Below are 15,294 nucleotides of genomic sequence, written 5' to 3' on the forward strand. Positions count from 1 at the left end.
AATACAAAAAATCATTCATAAAATATCCTTGTGTGGTCTCTGTGGAGTCAAAAGACAGAACATTTCAAGGCGGTATGAGAGGGCATGTCCCACAACGGCATATTCAAGCACATAATTCAAAAGATATAAATATACAAAGTCATTTTAAGAAACTTTTCAGTGCACTTTTTCAGCATATTTATCTCTGTATTACAAACAACAAACGGGGACTAAATAAATATTACAATGCAAATATTCCAGCATATATGACAATAAAAACAGAGCAACTAAAACAACTCTCTAACATGCACAGGTAGATAGTCATACTGCTGCCATTCAGATATGTCTATAAATAAGTGGTGTTCTCATACTGGGTTCTTTTAAGTTGTTCTGAGTGTGCGACTACTTCCGAGTATCAGATTAAAACGTGCAAGGAGCAAGTCTGATATCCACGAGGGAACCGGTAACACTGGTATTTGTTAATTACCTCATGACATAGTGCTACAACGTGCTACTGCGTCTTTGAAACACTGGTACAGGTTACAAACTGGACCGAATGCTGCAGAGCTGAGAGACACAGTCTCCACTAGTGCAAGTCTGAGTGTCCCAGACGTCGCGGCCTCAAACCCAAACAGTCGTGGAGTTTTCTGGATGTTTTTCCTAAATGACACACAAGAATATGTAAGTATCATGATGCATTGACAACAATCCAGGTCTCGGGAAATGAATATATGCGAAAATGCATCTTACTTTCTGCTGTTGGATGAACATCACGGCATCATGCACAGAGACGAAAATATGTTGAGGGTTCATGTAATTCATTAGACCGCTTGATGTGAAGATTTTTAAGATGCTCTCTAGGGGACGGGAGTAATTCATCAGTATAAAGTGTAAAAATTCAAAAAGGAATGAGGAAAAAAATCAGGAACAAATTCTGACAAAATCGTGCTGATACATTGGCCTTACCATTGCAGTTTGCCAAATATACATGAACTCCAACTTTCTGGCATTCAGTACACATCTGCAAAGAGCCAAAAGAAACCAAACACACCGACATGATCCAAATTACAGAGGAGGAATAATGTGAAGTTTGGAGTACATTGCCTCAGTTTAGCAGACTGACCTGAGTAAAGAGTCTTGCTCCTGCAACATCCACAAATATCACACTGCTGCAATCGATTAGTACTGCCTGGATGTCATTCTCACAGGTTTCTGAAGAGGAAAAAAAAAGCAAAAGTATACGTTGGCTTTGCTCGTTACCAGCAGCTTAACATACAGTAAATAAAATAAAATCTAAACATCAAAATATCAGTTATCATCATCAGATATCGTCATTGAAAGCGGTACTAAAAACTGAAATATTAATTCTTATTTTTGGGAGCATGAGAACACATGCCACCAGATAACTTACCAGATTTAAAGAATTCATGTTCTGACGAAAATGAAGTATTTGCTATTCCTCGTTCCTGAGGTACATCACCGGAGGGAAAAAAATACAATACAAGATGATTTTCCAAAGTAATCTGTGTATTTTTGACTCATCTCACTCAGGGATTGCAGTAGTCGTACCACAGTGTTGACAGTGGCCTCTCTCTCTCTTTTCTCCAAGGCTTTTCTGGCCTTCTCCCGGCTTCGGATCTTCTCTGGTGTCAGGCCCAGCAGCCTGCTGATCTCCTCCCTGAAGAAGTTACGGTTCCCGTAGTAAATTGGTCCGTTGTAAGTCAGGATCTTCACTCCTGGCACCTCATAGCACTGGAAGGTGTAAAAGACTGTCACAACTTCATTCCAGGACAAGATTATTTGTCTTAAGAACAATAAATCGTGTATGTGTGTGTCTCAGGGTTACAAAACAGCCCTGTTCTCTTCACCTGCATGAATATATCACAGAATGAATCCTCACCTTGCTGTGGTTCTCCAGAGGTCTGTAAATTTCTGTGTTGCTGGCCCGGCCAAGCACTGAACAACCAGCCCTGCTGAGGGAACCGCAGAGTGAACAAGAGCCCCAACAGGGTGGCACAGACGCGTTACAGCAGATGAGACAGAACATGTACCTCTGCGTGCGGCAGATGACAGTCATCATTGAGAAAACCACCCCGATGGCTAAACCCAGGTCCACGTTGAGCACCACAACAGACAGCCAGGTCACCACCCAAACCATCTACACACACACACACACACACACACACACACACACACACACACACACACACACACACACACACACACACAAAACTCCGGTTACCTCCCCAATTAGGAATGGAAACAGCAAATATTTAAACCAAAGTCGACTATTTCCATCCAAGTGATGAGGACTGTGGAGGACAGTGAAGCTAATTCATGCTATAATTGATCCCATGGCTTCGTTAGTAGTCGAACTGATGGTTCTCACTGTTCCGTGTTGATTTCAAGTTACTGTCTTTGGAACTCTTTGAGAACAATCATTGTATTTTTTTGCATCATCAGTCAGCAGCAGGCAACTCTACTGTAACTGACTCATCCATGTGAAAATGTTTTTGAAACTCCAAATTACAGGAAACTGCTGTGTTATGAATAATCGCCAGAGTGACGTCTGGTCATGTGACTCCAAGTCACAGCTTTAAAATGTCTGGAAGCCTGTGATGTTTAACTGTGATGCACAGTTTTCCATGTTTGAGTGGACCACAAAAAAATGGACGTTCTTTAGGGATCAGTTCTCGGTAACAAGGGAACTCATTAGCCAGAATCACGTGACTCGCTCTCTTTTTAAAAAACTGTGCTTCCAATTTTAGAACATATCCTGCGCTTCATATATTCCTTCAGTGGCCTTACAAAGTCAATTCTGCTGATCCTCCACAGTTCAGGCAAGTCATGGAACTGCAGGAACATCTGTCTGAGGCTGGTGACGTTGATGCATGCCAGCACTGCCTGAGGAGAAAGGCAAAGCATGAGATGAGTGGACTTTCTCCGTCTCCTCTGCTCATGCTGTCACAGCACCAACACACACCTTAGGTAAGAAGTAGAACAGCGGCCCAATCAGAAGAAGGACGACCAGGACGACCAGACTGGTGAACAAGCCGGAGAACTGCAGGAAAACACAAGCCGACCATCAGCATCCCTCACTGGAGGTCTTAAACTTCCCTGTTTATCAAAATAATTTTCTTCACTGATGACGTTCAAGCAATACTGCATCACATTTTCAAATATATGAAATTCCCTCACATTCAAACCCTCGCCAAGAAGTTTAGAAAAAGCTGATTAAGCTCAGTGCAGCCCAGTGAATCTCTGCCGCTGACACAGGCTGGGCTTTGTGTCCGTGGTGACTCCCTGCTGCTGGGAGGAGGCTACTCCTGTCTGCAGAGCTGGCTACTTCTGCTTAAATTAATAATCTGAATATGCAGCTCCAACACACTTACCAACTGCTTTTGGACCAGAATGATCAAATTCTGAATTTTCCCACCATTTTACAGTTGAAACAGTGGAGTACATCGATGACGGCTACTTCTGGTTTGCCAACTGTTATATTCTCAGACACACTCTCTTGTCGTATGGATCAATTTGCGACAGTGACACGAGTCATTTTGCAAGGGTTGTGTGACGCCGAAACAGAGATGACACAGTAGCCTACAACTTCTTCGTAATCAGGCAGATTCAAGACACGTCAGCAGGATTTCTTTGAATCATAACGTTTTTCATACATCGTCATAATGCTCCTGACGTTTTGCTGGCCAGTAGCACTTCAGCTCAACCCGATCTGGACTTCTGTCAGCCTTTAATCAAATAGCCACTCAACCATTTTGGCAGCGATGCTGAAAAGTGTTTGACGAGGAATAAATTGTACCTGCGTGTATCCGCCGGCACTCTCCAGTATGTTAGTGGTGGCTAGAGTGGCTGAGCTGGGGAAGCAGGTGAAGAAGGACGACACGGTGTTGGAGATACCGTGAGCCAACAGCTCCTGAAATGAAACAAAGGCTCAGTGGAACTGAACAGGTGAGAATTTATCACTTCAGCCAGCAGTTTTGACATTTCAGGACTACCTGGTTTGGGTGGATGGAGTAGCCATGTTTATCAGCGTAGATCATCGCCAGCGAGACGGATACAGCGTAACTGACAAAGGTAATGGCAACAGTGTCTCCAGCGATGTCTGGGAAGGTGTGCAAGGCAGGCATCCGTGGCCTCGGGAATCTGAGGAAAGGCGATTTAAAGGTCAAACCACTGGAGTCAATCTTCTGTTGATGATGTGTGTTTTCTCAGTGTAGAAGATTACCCAGCTGGGATGTGGCCAACTATCTCAATGTCATAGTTGGAGTCCAGTGAGGAGGCATACGCCACACCAGTGGCAATGATCACCTGAAGAATGACCAGAAAACCATGAATAACCTGTCAATCACACAACAACTCACAGGCGCGAGTCCAGCCGACTCACCGTGATGATCTCCACCGGGATGGGTGTACGCAGGCGCTGCCGGTACCGCATGTTGATCTCCTTCACTGGCACCAGCACAGACAAGCACACCAAGGAGATCAGCAGCTCCGCCATGTTGGTATGAGGCAGGTTCTCCATCACCGACGCTACAGTCTGGACACAGCCACAAATTCACCTGAAAAGTTCTGTGCTCTAACAGTAACGTTCTGGTTGAGACCATCATGCTTACCCTGAAGAGGGAGAAGTTCCCAGTGTGGCGAGGAAGGCGCAGTCCCAGCATGCTTTGCAGCTGAGAGATGGTGACATGGAAAGCAGCAGCGCTTGTGAAAGCTTTGACAATCGGCTCTGACAGATAGGTGGAGAGGAAGCCCAGCTGAAGACCAAACATACAGAGCTGCAGCACAAAAAGATGCACAAAAGTTTAGGATGCGTTTTCGGGGATCAGCTCTGATGACGAAAAATGACTGACTCAGTCTCACCATCACAATTCCTGAGAGGAGCGCGACAGCGGAGGCCACGCCGATTCTCTGGGCCTCAAACTCTGCTGCCTCAGGGGAGCTGGAGTTCAGCTCCAAAGGGGTGGGAACCAACTGCTCCACCACAGAACCGGTCATCAGGCTCACCACCGCGAAGGTGCCTGGGAGAAGACGGTGGGCAATCAACCCGAGTATCACTGACCTCTGAATTCAAGAATCATTGATGAAATAATATCATCTTTGACAGTATTGTGTGTGTGAAAGCTGTGCCATCTCATTTAAAGTCCTCCTCATGGCACAAGTACTTCACACTGTCATCCATGGGCAGGTATTTGTCCCTATTACAAATGTTATTTGCTCCTTTACAGAGGAGACCAATCTTGAAGTGTTTCCATGTTTTTATCCTGGGGAGGTTCAGCAGTCCTGCTGCAAGTAGCGATGCTTCTTTTTCTGCCTTTTGAAATATGAATCAAAGTCTTGTTTGGATTTGATGGCAAACTAAATTATGATTTCTAAATATTTGATCATAGTCAAAATTGAATGCTTTTTCTTAGCTGTACCATATTTTCAAATTGAAAATTATCTTGTTTCTGCAAAAAACAACAACAACAAACAAAACATGAAATGTCACTGAGTGTCATTCATAAATTTGGAATATCGGTACAGTTATGAATCAAAAACTTGACTTTGACAAGGGTTTCTGAACAATACTTTCTAAAATTAGAATCCAAAATGAGAGAGTCCATCACATTGCAAATCTGCAGTTTTAGTTTTGAGCAGTTTTACACTCACAACAGTTTCATCACATGAAAATATGAAACGGAACTTGCTTTTAACTAATACCTCTGTATATATTTACGTTTCAGTATGCTGGCATCGTTTTTCTACCACAAAAAGTCAATGAATTCCTTAGGTATTGGTATATTTTCAAACTCAAAATTCTTGAAGAAATTTGGCTGCTTCCATAAAAGGCACTGAAGTTTTATACCCAGCCTTAACAGTTACAGTATAAAACCTACATTATTCTGTAGTTCATAGCTCAGGAAGCTGATTTTAATGACACTGTTGTATAATAGGACCTTTTGATTCGTGAGATCTGGAGAGGAACTCACCTGTGGATACATGGCGCCCTGTGCCAAAAATCATGTAGAGGACCACAGGGAAGAAGGAGGTGTAGAGGCCAAATATTGGAGCTACAGATGTGAGCAGAGCGAAGGCCATGCCTGTGCACAGGAGAAGAGTCAGATCTGGCTAGAACAGGTTTAACCACTTAGATTCAGTGAAAGAACGGAATAACAGCGACTCAGTTACTACTTTTTCACACCAAAGCAGAACCAAGCAAAGTGAGGGAAAAAAGGAACCACACACACATTTGCTGCAGTGAAGAAGTGTTGAAAACACAATGTCTCTTTGGAAACTAAAATAACAAAAAAATATATATTAAAAACATGAAAAAGTCATGTTTTTATCTCTCTAATGCATTAATTTCAATGTTCTGCTGACACAAAATAAGTAAATATACATTCAAATCTTCAAACGAGACTTTCTGTTTTCCTCATAAAATCAACTGCCTCTTACGATGATAATTTCCTGACTCTTCTGACCTTGGGGAATGTGCAGGATACCAACAGTCAGCCCCGCTATGGTGTCTCCTAATATCCATTTCTTCAGCCTGTATCTCGGCAGCCAGTTGAAAATGGGAACTCTCTCCCGCAACAGGTGTAGGCAGGCGCGCCTAGAACACCTGCACCTCCCGGCCAGCTTCTCCCGGAGCCGCAGACTTCCACTGGAGTCATCCTCGGTACCGTACGCCTGCTTGAAGCGGTCCTCCGTGAAGATATTCCTGTAGACGGATACAGACGCGCTCATGTTGTCTGTGTGGTGATGAGGGATGATGGTTCACCGAGCGTCTCCGGACTCAGTAAAGGTGTTGACTATTGCACTGCATTTATACCAGACTCTGCCCTTATAACCCTGCATTTTCCTGTCTGACTCTTCTTAGCCAATGACATGGCTCAAAGCTTTTTTGTTACAGTGTGAAACGACTTTTTTCACATTTGCGGCTGCACTCACAGGAGTAAAGGTGAGCTGGTCCAGGTTTTCTTTCCTTTCTCTTTTTTGGAGGGGGGTTGAAAGTCCCCTGGGTCCTGCTGCTAAAAGAGTTTGTTTTTTTGTAGCAGAAGAAAGTAGAAAGTCAGTGTAACACTCTGTCTTAGACTGACAACCCCTCCCTCGAAACACACACACACACACACACACACACACACCATCCATCCTCCCTCCTGTCTTCTCTCCACAGAGCAATGCGGGAGGTACAAGCCCAGAGGAGGCAGAACTATAGTCACACAATGTAAAGCACTGTGAAACGCCTACAAGAGATCAAAGTGGCATTGTTGGTGGAGCTGAGGTGTAACCTCAAACCAGGTCTGTTAGTGGGGAGTTCATTTCCGAGAAGGATGGATGTCTCTAATGGGTGGGTGCTTAAACGGTGTAGCCACCAGGAAAGAGTTGGATACCCACGAGACCCCCCCTTGAAACCCAATCGCACATGGCAGCCTGGTTCAGGGATCAAACCTGCACACCTTGACTCCTATCAGAGGTTGCATGTGATGATTGAGATGTTGTTCTTGAAGACAAGCGAGAGCTGGACAAGCACACACTGAAACCCATGAAACAGCATACATGCGGGTGCTACAGCCTCAGATAAAATGCTTTACAGCCTCCTTGCTCGGGCTCCAGAGTAAAGGTCGTTAGATGTTGATGTTTTACTCTCGTTTCCTTGTATGTTGCTGGGAGCTGAGCAGGGAACATGTGAGCTGCTGCTGGAGAGGAGGGTCGAGAGGACCAAGACTGGAGAGCTGTCAAACCAAAATGCCTGCCTGAAAGATGCTGGCGAGGCTGGTGACGGCGAGACCTTGGATTCCTCTTTAACTGGAAGCAGAAACTGTAGAAATGTGGGATTTTTGTGTGTGGCGTTACTGCATTTGCCAGTTCAATCAGAATAGGAGGTCAAATGTTTTAAACCCCGCTTTGTTTTTTTAGGAGGAGAAAACAATGGCTCAAACTGAGATCTATGTTGGTGCTTTTTTTAGTTCCACCAGAGAGAAAAACATTGGTTAAGGCGCTTGTGCAGTACAACAACAAGTGATGTGTTACAAAGGTAAACCACTGGATGGGCCCCTCCTAGCTGGGATGGGCCCCTCTCCCACCACAGGGTTTAATGAAACGAACAGACATGCATGTACGGAGTTGTTTTTGTCCCAGTGTCATATTCTTCGAGTTTTTGTGTCTCTCTCTGGTGGAGAGGAGATGCAGTGATATAAGGGACTTCCTTGAAATTCCAGGCTATTGTGTTGATCAGCTCCAGAGGATTTATGAACATACCAACGGCGTAGTGTGTCTGCGAGCTGTTTAAACAAGATATTAATCAGTGGTAAAAGGAACAATGCGTTGAATGGAAAAGGATATGGAGTGTTAACCCCAAACTGGACCGAACCCTTCTGCTCCATCATAACACAGACAGGCTTTCTGCATCTAAACAATGAAAATGAGAATACCTGAGTGGCACCGCAGGAGCACGGTTGGAGCGTTCAGGCGACCTAATATACATGAGGTTAGCTGCTCCCCGCAGCTCCAGGTATCAGCCCCGCTCCACTGAACCTGCCTGTATTTACTCCACAGGGAGGTCGTGTCCATCTGTCTGTCTTTCAGCAAGAAAATACATAATCATGAGGCCTGTTTTGGGCAAACATGATGGAAGGGTATGGAATGAGCCAAGGAAGAAGCCAGCAGATGAGTCACAGCGCCACCTGGTGGCAACGGGAAATGGCCTGGGTTTCCTTTACACATGGACGTGGTCCTCCGACCGGATCAATCAGTTCATGTCAAATTTGAACAGAACCTCCTTAAGACCTTGGGTTACTGTGGCGAGGCGGCCATTTTTGCTGTTTCATCACGGAACACAAAAGCGTGATAAAAACATTCCACCAGAGATGATGCCATTCACGTCAAACACCAAGCGGACAGCAGTTGCATCTGCACCACGTTGCCGTACGGGTCTCTTCCATCATAGCAAATCCAAATATTTTCAGGCTTCACCTCCTTCTCAGGACGTGAGCGGGGGAGCAGGGTGCTGCTCATCGCTGCGTCCAGGAGCCGAACGTTCACCCTGACAGGGAGAATTCCTTCAGGCTCAAATGTTTAATGCGTGAATTTGAAGTAACGCAGCTACGTTACGCTGTTAGTACACTTATCAAAAGCAGTAAATGGAGTGAGTCCCCCTGATGGCAGCTGTACTTGTGTTTAGCAGCGTAACTCACCATCCCACTCTCCTCACTGTATTCAACATTAATCACATTATAAAAATATCTCATCCACAGTGTCTCCTTCATGCTGAGTGTGTGTCCTCATCTCACAGGGCCTTTCTATTATTCTCGTCCAAGGAGAGGCTCCAGTCATTTCATGGCCTATAGTTCCTGGAATTGTTCTTTATCTGCTTAATGGGATGCTTGTCCCGACCCCCCATGGCATGTTACTTTAGAAATGACCTTGTCTATGAAGCTAAGTGCTGGCAGCCAAGCTCTCCTTGTGTCGCTGTCTCCTCACCTCTCCCATCCTTTTCCGGTCAGCGCTCCTATCTGTCCTTTAGTGGCTCTCCTTATGCTCTCCAGGATTTTACATTGTTTGACTTCATGGATAACGTCTGGATGAAGAATTACTCTGGTTGGTTCATGAATTTGTTGTAATTCGTCACTCACAGCATACAAAGATTCTGCGGGGGTTAAGAGCCGAGCACAAACCAGGAATTTGTCAAGCAGCCCTTTGATGTGCGTTGAAAAGTATATTTTTTATGCTAGCTGGTCAGCCTCCATTATTTAGGCTATACAATAATCCAACAAATATCTCATTCTATGGCTAAAGAGTTTTTTTCCCCTCTTGTCTTGACCTCTTAAAATAACACAATCTAATCTGAGATCAGAGCAGAAATTCTCTGATGTGGACGCACTTGCAAACCAGCCGGGTTCTCAGTGTCTTTCACCTTCTTTACACTGGTTTTGAATGTAATCTAATCTTAACTTTGCTGATTTCCGGTTGACTCTTGATGACCTCCACCACACCCATTAATCAAACATCTGAGTCATGCATCAAGACAGAAGCCGCCTCCATCCAGGCTCAACATGGTGCTGCGTTCATGGTGCAGTCCCTCACAAGTGGTACGTTCTCTCCAGGACAGCAACAAAGATGAACGACCTCATGTCTGTTACTCTGATCTGAGTTAAGCATGGGATCATAATGGGTTCCGTCTCCATGAGCAGATGGCGAATCACTTTCACCGTTGCCCTGTAAACCTGAACTCAGCTTCACATTGGCCAGAGGCACTGCTTGTTGCTGCTGCAGTACAGGAGCCAGACTTCAAAAACAGAGCATTGTGGGATGGATGTGTTGCTGAGGTTCTTGTCATGCGACTAGCAGGGAACCAGGAGAATCCAAACCGTCAAGGGTGAAGGCTGATTTACCCAAGGACGCCACAGAGCAGTTGTTTCTCACTTAACATTTCCCTGATATCCCATGAAAAATGTCCATTTTTTTTTTCTCAGTGAGAACTCTTAGCAATATGATATTCCCTTTAATCTTAATGTTCAGGCACAAAACCACTTGATGGAGGTTTGGGAAGGTACTAGTTAAAAAGTAAATCAATTAATAAATAATAGAAACAGCTGCCAATGTCCCAACGTCTGGCAAAAAAAACACTGATTGCGTCGCCACAAATACGACCCCCAAAAAAACTTGAGGTCTCGCTCCTGGCTCACGTTTGGGCTACGATTGAATTTTAGTACGTGACTTTTTCTTGAATGGATGTAATAAGAGCGAATGAGATCAGCCAGACAGAGGGACAAACATCTGGAGGGCCGACCGTAAAAGTGTCAAATTGCAGGAACTGCCACAGACTCAGTCATCGTGGAGGAACCAGCAATGTGACTGCAGACTTTTTGCGTCATGTCCTGCCTCCCGCATGCTCTATCCGGGCGCCACCCCTCCGCTAAACCAAACACAGATCTGACTCTCTGTACATTGTTCAGATGGGAAAACGCTGGAAGTTCGCTTCGGAGCGTGTAGGCTTCTTCTGTTACGCCGAAAACGAAACAAAACAGATGATAAAAAGGTCGCCACCTTGCCGACGAAGCCTGTCGATCATCTGAAGAGAACAAAAGGGCGCGACTTGGATTCCCATCTGCCCTTCCTGTCTGGGCTGATAGTCCCTGTCCTGTGTGCCCTCCGGTGCCACAGGTGAAAAACAAAACACTCACTAATCTTGAGCCTCATCTCAGTCATTTCTGCCCAACAGTACCGTTGCTCCTCTTGCTGACTATTAATTGATTGCAGTTTGCATAACATGTGCAACATACATTGTGCCCCTTCATTTCAGAATAATAGATTTACAACACCATGTAGGGGCACTTTTTTGACCCACAGAAGGGTTGAGCTTACTGGGGACTCTGGTTGGGGGATGTGTCACTTCCTAGCCCCTGCAAAAGCATTGTGCAGCTCAAGTACACAACAGTGACACAGCCTTGAACCACATTGTAAGACCCACTGCTGCATTGTCTACTCCACCTTCACAACGCTGACAACACGATTCACTTTCAACTGCAGCGTTCAACACAACAAAGGAACAACAAGATTTTCCCTAAATTGTTATTTGAAGAATTCAGGAAAATATCCTCCTGGAAATTCCTTCAAACTGGTATAAGAACAATTAATGTTCCACAAGTAACGCACGACAGAGAATGAAGCTTTTTGCTTTTAAAAACACTGTGTGGAGGCCTGTAAATACGGATATCGGCACAGTCACTGTTTGTGTCTCATTTTTTTCTGGGGAACGGACATGAAGCCAAATGTCTGAGGCTGAAGGGAACAGGATTCTGCCCCCATCCACTGTAACGACTCCAGTATTTGGTCTTGTGCGTGAGACTCTGATGAAGTGGGTCCTTGAGAATCACTCGTGTAGTCCGGCTCACCTCACACAGAGTTCAGGGCCGGGTTGATTCAACAACTTAACAACCGATGTGCTGTGAGAAAATGAACCTCGGTGTTGGAGCCATTTTGCAAACCCGACTTAAAAGTTTGTATAAATGTTTAGATGTTGTGCTATTTTGTTATTCGTTTACTATTCCCTAACTGGTGGACGCCAGTTGGAGGTGTCATGGGCCCTTTAATTCACACCAGGCGAACAAGAGGGGCAAACAATGTTCAGCGTCACCACGGCACAACTCTGAAACCATACAACGACCGATATGAACGTCCTTTGAACGTTGGTGTTTTCAGGCCCACACATTTGTGCTGCTTCAGTCGGGCATTAAGTGGAAAGTGAAGGCCAGTTTGTGTTGCTATGCTGAGTGTTCTTGACACTCAGTGTCTGAACCTAAACAGTGTTGCTTCCGTCCAAACAGAAAGAGGATTCGTTTCTGATCTCAAAGGAACTATGTCCTAATGCTAAACTGCTAGTTTGGGTTGAAGTGGTCCAGTCCTGTCCAAACGATCTGGGACACGTTTAGAACTTAAATGAAATGCACTCTTGGCCTGGGTCAGGTGTGGGTCAACTCTGTCATTCAGGTCTGAATGTGGGCTGAGACAAGACCTGGGCTGCATTTGGGGCAAACATTCATTACCATCTGGGTCTGATTTTCATCTTCAACACTTCAAGGCAAATCCATCACGATGGCACCAGGTTTAATCCGCTAGGGTGAAAGCTCGGCTCAGTGGAATGGCTGTACGCAGTAAATGGAATGATGCTCTAATTAAATTCTAATTAACTTATTGAATAACACAGTGATTAACCTGCTCTGACGAGTCTGCTGCGCACATCATTAGCGACGTTAAAGTAAAGAGGATAGAAACCCAAGAGGGGAAACTCTTTTGTTGACTGAATACATCAGTGGACGCCGCAAAACATCTGCAGAACAACAGCCACCAAGAGGAGAGCATGTCCTTTGGAGTTGGTTCTTTGGTGGCGTGAGTTCTTTGGTTCAAACCCAGCGTCCTGATGAGGACTCGTGCTAACGTTCTTCCTGTAACGTGCAGTTATGAGCTTAGTTTTTTGTTTTTTGTTGTTTTATTTGAAGTCATGGAATCAATTTTCAGGGTTGTTAATTTAGATCTTTTGAAATAAGAGGCAACATTTTTTAAGCAGCTCACATGGTAGACAGCTGATGTTTTTCATTTTAACTGGCAAAATCAGTGGCCACTAGCGGGAGATAAAAGACTATTGTCTGCTAAATTAGGTCAAGGACCCGCAGTTTCAGACATTACTTTTGAGTGGTAGCTCATGTATGTCTGCCTTTGTTTGGAAAAAAATGCAGGCGTGTCAAGGAGCTTTACCAAAATGTATTATTTTCACAAGCCTGATAAAGATAAAGAAAGCAAGAAGATTTTTTTTTCTGCAGTCGTGTTTGTTTAGTTGTCCGCCATCAGGAAAAACAAAAATAAACAGACACATTGGACCGCCAGTGATGATCACATCCATTATTCTACTTTCTCGCACAACCCCCTCTGGTCACTGGGGGTTTCTGGCGTCAGCACCATATAAAAATCCTGGTTTTGACTTCATCAAAGTGGCTCAGAGGGCTCATGCCTCACACCCACTACGGCACGTACCAGGCTGAAAGCTGCAGGGTGGAGGACATGAAGACGTGGACCCTGAGCTGTACTGCCGGCCTGTGCCAGACCGCCTCCCTGCCACATCAGGCCATCACTCATGCACGCACATTTGAGGCTAGACAACAAAGGTGAAACAAGAATGAAGGGTTTGGGGTTGGGTTACATTTTGCCTGTACAGAACTAAAAATAGATAAGGTTTGTGAAACGTGGTTATTTTTACATTCCGAGGCCTGCATCCGCTCATACCTTCACTGTGTTGAACGGTGTTGCACGAAGGCTACATGAATGTAGGATCGCGTCTCTACCGAGGGATTTGACAGGTTATTATCTGTGACAGTTTGCATTGTGAGTTCTGGTGTATTCTCTCCACCAGAATGGAGTCTGACACCACTCCTGGCTTCCTTCTTTTCTTTTTGCTTTATTTGCAGTGTGACAGTTCCTCTCTTGTCCTCCTTGCCCTCCCTTACCTCTCCATCACCTTTCCCTTGCTACTACCCATACTTATCCAGCGCAGCATCAAAGGGCACCCGTGGCTCCAGCTGGGTGGCCACTAGCTTCTCATTTCCTCTCAGTCTCTCCGACCATTCAACAGTGGCGTGCTCCGTCAGGGCTGAGCAGACCCCAGGGAGTCCACCAGGAGCCTCCGCTAGGCGCTCACCACGGCTTCCTGCTCATTTAAGAGAGCCCTCAGAATGGAGCGCCATTGTCCTGACTGTTATCTGATGGCCCCACTCAACAAGCAGACAAAGCCCAGGGCCTGGGGGCTCCCCCACCTCACTGGCTGTGTTAAAGCTCTCCTGTTTTTTTTTTTTCTTTTTTTGTTTTTTGTTGAACATGTCAATAGCTCATGAAAGGGTTGTTGCAAACACAAGATGGATTCATAAAAGCGCTGCACTTTTACTGGAGGTTTACAGGAAGCCAGCAATGCTAGAAGTGTTGTGGACAGGAGCAGAAATGTGACGCTCAAGGTGAAATGTAATGCACGATCATGAAGGACCGTAGACTCCACGAACTCATGCAACTGCAGTCATAAGACAGCTGCACAGCGCAGGAAAAGCAAGTTTGGGGTTTGTTTTTTATTGTCTAACAAGGATAAAAGGTACAACACACAACGCAACAACACACACACACATAGAAATGTTTCAAGATTGTGAACCAGCTGGAACTCAGAGGCGATGGATGGAACAACAGGACGTTCGCCCGTCAAGTTTGCTCTTGCAAGCTCGATTTAAGTTCTTAAAAGATGTCGCAGAAACGGTTGGAAAGAGAAACTGATAACTGTAATAAATGCTTATATTTATTTCTCTACTATCGGATTTTAGTCCCCCACAGTCAAGAGTTCACCTCTTTCTGTCGTTTATCTCCTATTTATGATGGAATTAGGAGCAACTTTAATGTTCTGACATTTAATTTAATTTGTAGTTGTTTGTGCAAGTACTAATTGAGACACACACACACACACACACACACACACTCTGAGTGACTCATTGCTGTTGTATGCTGTATTGTTCTAAACCCATTTTTACCAAACTTGTACAACTCAAGCCCGTATGACCACAAAAGTCACAGTGGTTGAAATCTTTTCATTCAGTAAAACCAGACATCAATCAAAACAAAAAACAAAAATTGAACATTCAACCCATGTTCTTATCATGCCAACTGAATTGTTATATTTCAAGTAATTTCTAACGCGTCTGAACATCAAGGTTGAAGCAAATAAAGTCAAAGAGCAGCCACTAATTTTTCCTTTCCTTCCTCTGTGTGACTTCCACTCCTTTA

General features: G+C 44.7%; 1 protein-coding gene across 2 annotated transcripts; it reads right to left on the reverse strand.

Annotated features, from left to right (window-relative positions):
- slc26a10 (solute carrier family 26 member 10) lies at positions 1 to 6,954 on the reverse strand. 2 transcript variants are annotated; one of them, XM_086212802.1, is made up of 18 exons: positions 6,462 to 6,954; positions 5,970 to 6,080; positions 4,861 to 5,018; positions 4,611 to 4,775; positions 4,382 to 4,534; positions 4,223 to 4,305; positions 3,993 to 4,140; positions 3,797 to 3,910; positions 2,963 to 3,040; positions 2,788 to 2,883; positions 2,031 to 2,137; positions 1,880 to 1,949; positions 1,549 to 1,731; positions 1,391 to 1,445; positions 1,103 to 1,191; positions 946 to 1,000; positions 730 to 836; positions 1 to 639 (listed from the first exon to the last, which is right to left on the reverse strand). In XM_086212802.1, the coding sequence occupies exons 1-18, from the start codon at positions 6,724 to 6,726 to the stop codon at positions 601 to 603; spliced, it is 2,076 nt and encodes a 691-aa protein (XP_086068928.1). In that variant the 5' UTR covers positions 6,727 to 6,954; the 3' UTR covers positions 1 to 600. The 2 variants fall into 2 exon arrangements, with proteins under 2 accessions (XP_086068928.1, XP_086068927.1); XM_086212801.1 differs by having other exon boundaries at positions 1,880 to 1,952.
- Between the last annotated feature and the right edge of the window lie 8,340 nt (positions 6,955 to 15,294).

This window comes from Aulostomus chinensis, chromosome 9 (assembly GCF_037954235.1).
Source record: "Aulostomus chinensis isolate RoL2024-O1b breed Wild chromosome 9, RoL_Achi_v1.0, whole genome shotgun sequence".
Taxonomy (NCBI): Eukaryota; Metazoa; Chordata; class Actinopteri; order Syngnathiformes; family Aulostomidae; genus Aulostomus; species Aulostomus chinensis.

Excerpts from the sequence above, each read along its gene's own strand:
- slc26a10 (XM_086212801.1), bottom strand. The coding sequence starts at position 6,726 with ATGAGCGCGTCTGTATCCGTCTACAGGAATATCTTCACGGAGGACCGC. Across the intron at positions 4,141-4,222 it reads GTTGGCCACATCCCAGCTGG|ATTCCCGAGGCCACGGATGC; the intron begins GTAATCTTCTAC and ends GCCTTTCCTCAG. Across the intron at positions 1,953-2,030 it reads GTCATCTGCCGCACGCAGAG|CAGGGCTGGTTGTTCAGTGC; the intron begins GTACATGTTCTG and ends CGGTTCCCTCAG.